The 6308-nt window shown below is 41.4% G+C and overlaps 1 protein-coding gene across 1 annotated transcript; it reads left to right on the forward strand.

The window, feature by feature from the left end:
- Positions 1395 to 4092, forward strand: LOC109838429 (ACT domain-containing protein ACR8-like). Its single transcript, XM_020406878.1, is given in 7 exon segments — positions 1395 to 1701; positions 1783 to 1835; positions 1838 to 1844; positions 1893 to 2613; positions 2695 to 2799; positions 2884 to 3310; positions 3405 to 4092. Coding segments are annotated over 6 exon segments (1299 nt in total). The 5' UTR covers positions 1395 to 1639; the 3' UTR covers positions 3235 to 3310; positions 3405 to 4092.

Here is a 6308-nt window from a genome sequence, read left to right on the forward strand (position 1 = left end):
AAATTCAAGCTGACGATTAGCTTGCGCAGATTGTGATTGTTTAATCCGCCCTTGATTGTGCGATTAAGGGCGAATTAAACATTTATGAACGGACGCGGGGCGGGGGAAGCGCCACGTGGATGCCAGGGGAGGTGCCCACGTCATCGAGAAGGAGAAGATTTCGGTGATTTGTTGGCAAAGTCGTCCTCGAGCCAGCCAGCCGGTCACTTGAAAAGAAGATGCGAAACTTAATTTCAAAGGGATTATTACGGAAATGAGGTAACGAGGGCGACATTACCGGCTGATTAAAGTAAGGCTGCAAAAAATTTCAGCTAATAGCTGATGGTTAGAAGTTAGAAGTTAGAACGTAGGACTTACCAAGGGAGAGTATCATTCGCCTGAATACGAATAAAGACTCGTCTTCATATAAATTACATTTAAGCAGAGTAATGCATATTTTGTTTTCTAATAAATTTGAAATCAGTTTTCATCGCTTATAATTGTTTAAACCTCTTTTATGGTTAATTAATAATGATAATAGTACTTGATAAAATATAGATATTTTAGCTCTCGAAACATGGGTCCATGATAACAGAAAGGTTGGAGTTAAAAAAAAACTCCTAATTCCATATCTGTGTATGATTTTTACTAAAAAGAAAAAAAACAAGTAACCTTTTTACCTATCCCAATGAATTCCAACGATTTATCTAGTCACATGTTCAATAACTATCGCATATCTGCCGTTTTTAATTTTTCTGCATGTTTCAATATGAATAGAAATTTTTTTAGTTATGAACTACATGCTTTCGAAGTCTTAACACATCTTCCCCAATCTTTTTACCACTAAGCTGTTGATTTTATTGTGAAAAAAACCACTTATTTCAGTGGAAATCGAATATTGATAATCCTTTTACAGCCTGCCCGTAAAATTAGATTAGACTGATAGGGACCACACGTAGGTCGGTATTCGGTAGCCCTTATGCTTGAAGGCGAAGCCAGATCTGACAACTGGTCCCATCCTTTCCACGTGCCCGAAGCTGGAACCCGAATCCATCCCTCCAACAGTGCAACTAACCAATCCACTCCCCCCAAAATCAATTTTTAACCCTAATGGACTAAATTCATACCTTATCCTCAAAAACTTTTCATTACTTAACTATTAACACGAGCCCAAACCAACCCACTCCCTTCTAACTCGCTTGAGCCCCAAGCGAAACGGCCCCTGAGCTGGCCACCACCTATTAGCAACCCCTCCTACGTGGCAGGAGAACGTGCCACGTGGACATCTGCTGCCCGAGTAGGCGACCGTGGTTTGGCTTAAAGACTCAGCGCGCTGCCCGCGGCATGTGCATTTCCTTTTATTTATCAATTTAATTTAATAAAACGGTGGTTTCTTGGACTTTAAATACGATGGAATCCGCACCCTGAAGAAGGCTGGTGAAGAAAGACCAAACCCAGCGCTTAACGCGTGCTTTACTTGTATTGCTGCTCAGATCTAAACAAGACCAAAGCGAGGCGATTTCGCCGAAGCCTGAGGACCGACGACGAAACTTTGGCGGGATTTCTGGACTTATTGTCATTTTTCTCCAGATACTGATCAGAACGAGAGATCGTGAGCGGTTTAATAGTTTGCAGATCGACCGGTGAAGAAAGCCAAAAAATGGAGCGGCCTGCTTCTTTGGATGAATACGAGAAGCTCGTCATCCGCATGAACACTCCTCGGTAATTTCAACTATTTTCGCCTCAAGTCTTGAAAATTTTTGTTCCTTTATTTGAACTTTCTTGGGTATTTTTGGCGAACAGAGTGGTGATTGATAATGCGGTGTGCGCGAGCGCGACGCTGGTGAAGGTGGACAGCGCCGCGAGCACGCCGCAACTATACTCTAGGAAAGCGCTGTTCGGTTGCTTCGGAGCCTCAACCTCCGATGCCGCCAAAGGCCTTCCACATCTCCTCCGACGGCCCGATGGTCTCATGGCACGTTTCCACGTCACCGACCCACCTCGGCCCGCCAAGATCGGGCCAGACCAGCAGCGTACATAGCCTACATCGAGCAGTCGCTCAACGACGCCGGCCTCGGCCTCGGATCTCACCCCTTCGTCGACGACGACGGCGACCTCACGGCGCTGGAGCTCACCGGAACGGATCGCCCCGGACTTCTCTCCGAAATATTCGCCGTGCTCGCCGACCTCAAGTGCAGTATTGTTGAGGCTAGGGTTTGGACGCACGGAGGTCGCGTCGCAGCCATTATATTTCTTAAGGATGTTGAATCTGGATCCCAGATCGAAGATTCTAGAAGGATCGATCTGATAACTTCAAGGCTGAGAAATGTTCTCAACAGAGACCATGATATTAGGGGGGCGAGAACGACCGTGTCTTCAGTCGGCGTTGCGAACGCCGATCGAAGGCTTCATCAGATGATGTTTGCTGATAGGGATTTCGAGAGGAGATTTGGGGATGAGCCGTCGACGACTTCGGTCTCGGTCCAGAATTGGATCGAGCGGGGTTACTCTGTCGTGGGCGTTCAGTGTCGAGATCGGCCGAAGCTCCTGTTCGATGTTGTTTGCACGCTTACAGATTTGAAGTATGTGGTGTTTCATGGCACAATCGATACCGACGCCGATCGCGCTCATCTGGTACTAGTATTGTCCTGCTTTAAAAATTGTTGTTTCTTTTGAGATTTTTTTTTCCTGATTTTTCGGGGTTCCTCGTTTCAGGAATTTTACATTAGACATTTGGATGGGTCCCCAATAAGTTCAGAAGCAGAGAGGCAGCGTGTGATTCAATACTTGCAAGCTGCGATCGGGCGCAGATCCTCCGAGGTAAATATTCCATAAATTTCCCTCGTTTATTTAGAATTTTATAATATTGAATTATATTGCATAAACTTAATTATTTTATTTCAGGGAGTGAAATTAGAACTCTGCACGATGGACCAACAAGGTCTACTCGCTGAAGTAACCCGAACTCTTCGAGAAAACGGTCTATCGGTGACAATGGCGGAGATCTCGACCAAAAGTTCAATGGCCATGAACACATTCTATGTTACCGACGCTGCTGGTAACCCTGCCGATCTCAAGACCATCGAATCAGTCATCGGACGAATCGGCCCGGGTCGACTCAAATTGATCGAGGATCGATCTGGAAGAATCAAACCGCAAACAGTCCAAGAAGAAGCCGGCGTTGGATTTTACTACTTGGGCAGCTTAGTGAAGAAAAACCTATACAATCTGGGGCTAATTCGATCTTGCTCTTAAACTCTCTTAAGCGCGTAATGTTACTGTATATAGCTTCGTCTTGTTTTGTATATATACGAACAGAAGAGCAATACACGTACGTATAGAATCTGTAGCCTGTATATAGTGAAAAATTGGTGATGCAATCTTTGACTTGGCTTTGATCATCAAAATGTTTTGCAAATGTTTAGGTCGTCGAAGAGGACTTTTATGAAGACTCTCACCGGTTTCATACCTAACGTTTAACTGCCTCTTCTTGAATTGAATAGAGAGGAGGGGGTCTAGAAGTTAGCGTGTTGGTCGGCTCTTTTTTTGGAAGTGTTCAACGATGGAAAAGGACTTTTTGCCGCCTTGTTCCTTGAAAAAAAAATGGATTGTAGAAACTTGAAACTGTGAATGTGGGCTCCGTTTGAAACAGCGTTTGTGGGGCTTCGATCCAATTTGATTCCGTTCTTGCGCGGGAGTCTCTTGTTTTGGAAGGTGAATGAAGAGTGAGTGGACCTGATGTTCTTATTATGATCTGGTATTTTTCTATGCGTCGGGGATGGAGATGACACTAGCAATTTATCTGATATTATCTATGTAACGCTGTAGAATTTGAACTCATGTTTTACTATTCACTACTCTAGGATATCATCTTGCACGTTGGTCCCAAGGAGACCACTACTTTGTCCGAAAGCATCTAGTGGATTTGGTCTATTGATCAATTGGTATCCCAAAAAGAAATTTTGGAGACCAATGCAAAACGTGAAAGTTTAGAGAAAGATATGAAAAATGTTTCAAAGATCCCACTCTGTTTGAAGAACTGTATATGAAATGGGATCGTGTTCATTTGTGTTTTCCTTTGGGCAAATGGTGAAACCAAAATTTTTCTCTCAAGGTGGTGTCCCCATTTAACTTGTTTACTTTTAATGGTGTCCTATATAGTTAGTACGAGTAAAAGTAAGGTCGGGTTCTCCGTAATCTTGATACCAGTTGACACCTTGTAGATTTATAGTCTTACACATACATATAAGATATATATGATATTTGACTACCCCAAAGTGTTGGTGTATCTTATGCGTATAATTTCACGGTAAATATCAGAAATCTCCCCTTAGCTTTAGATGATTATCGGAAAACCCTTTTTAACTTTCAAAATATCAAAAAGCCTCTTTAAGTATATGAATTATCACAAAACCTCTTTTTAATTTTCAGATTTCGTCAAAAAACCCATTTTTAACTTTGAAACTTTATCAGAAAACTCCCCTAGATTAGGAGATTTTTCTAATAAAGTTATAAAGTTAAAATGAGTTTTCTAATAACCCCTAAACTTAAAGGAGGTTTTCTGATATTTTGAAAGTTAAGGAGGGTTTTCTGATAATCATCCAAAATATGACAGTTTCATGATATTCAGCCATAATTCCATGGTGCAGGACATCTGTATCTGGGATTAGAATATAACTTTGAAAAGATAACCCAGCGCGCCCCTCGGCAGGGTTTAGAGAAAATTCATTCGACTGCACTAAGCGCAAGCTTTTTTAGTAGCTTTAAGACTAAATTATAGATACAACTTCTATGTAATGCTCTCTACCTGTTCTAGATACATTGCACAATGGTCACGTAGTCCAAAGCATAGAAAGTCTTCGAACAGCAATTCCTAGATTTACAGTGCTCCTTTAAGAAACCCTTTAAACAGAAAAATTTAGAAGAAATAGTAAACTATTTTCACAGCACACCCGCGCGCATGCAAAACTTGCTCCATACTTGATTCAGACTAGCATGCAGTGCAAGATCATGAAAAGAATAGCATTTGCAACAATATTTGGATAATTTTATATAAAATTATCTCAAAATTTATTACTTTCGTTATTCGTGAAACTGTGTTAGTAAATACATTTGCGCTAGCAAGCCATCTCGTAGCGCAGGAAAGTGTATGCCATTTCGTTATTGGTGTGGGGCTCACATGCCATACACTTGCAGCGCAGGAAATTTCCTACGCTGCCAGCTCACCTCCCGTTTTCTCATATATATGAGAAAACGGGAGGTGAGCTGGCAGCGTAGGAAATTTCCTGCGCTGCAAGTGTATGGCATGTGAGCCCCACACCAATAACGAAATGGCATACACTTTCCTGCGCTACGAGATGGCTTGCTAGCGCAAATGTATTTACTAACACAGTTTCACGAATAACGAAAGTAATAAATTTTGAGATAATTTTATATAAAATTATCCAAATATTGTTGCAAATGCTATTCTTTTCATGATCTTGCACTGCATGCTAGTCTGAATCAAGTATGGAGCAAGTTTTGCATGCGCGCGGGTGTGCTGTGAAAATAGTTTACTATTTCTTCTAAATTTTTCTGTTTAAAGGGTTTCTTAAAGGAGCACTGTAAATCTAGGAATTGCTGTTCGAAGACTTTCTATGCTTTGGACTACGTGACCATTGTGCAATGTATCTAGAACAGGTAGAGAGCATTACATAGAAGTTGTATCTATAATTTAGTCTTAAAGCTACTAAAAAAGCTTGCGCTTAGTGCAGTCGAATGAATTTTCTCTAAACCCTGCCGAGGGGCGCGCTGGGTTATCTTTTCAAAGTTATATTCTAATCCTTTTCACACGATCTTTCAACATATATCAAGTAATTAAACAGAGTCTAGAGTAGACCCTAGAGACCTAATGATGGTGAAAATTTTATTCACGAAGAAGCACATAACTAATCCAAGTGGGTTAATTTTTAACTCCATGTATGATAGCGTATTAAGTGGATCTTTTTATCGTTTCTAGGACCAGAGAGGAACCAAAATCCAATTTTTATATCGTCAGGCCTCCACTTTGAGTTTGGGGTCAAATTGATAGGGATTAGTATTTGAGTGCATTTTCTAAAATAACGCCGCACATTGCAGCGAGATCTGAGCTATGGAGGGCACAAGAAAATACCCAAATTGCCCCCATCCCCCACGAGTTTTCTCAATGGTTGAAAATGCTCGCACAGTGCCGGGCATTCTACAAGGATGTGCACTCACAGTTGTGTTTTTTTTTTTTGGCTATTATGATTAGATAACAGAGAAATCATTTTTTAATCATAATTAGATGTCATTTAAGGTATTCTCATGAT

The sequence above is a fragment of the Asparagus officinalis genome, chromosome 4 (genome assembly GCF_001876935.1).
Source record: "Asparagus officinalis chromosome 4, Aspof.V1, whole genome shotgun sequence".
Lineage (NCBI taxonomy): Eukaryota > Viridiplantae > Streptophyta > Magnoliopsida > Asparagales > Asparagaceae > Asparagus > Asparagus officinalis.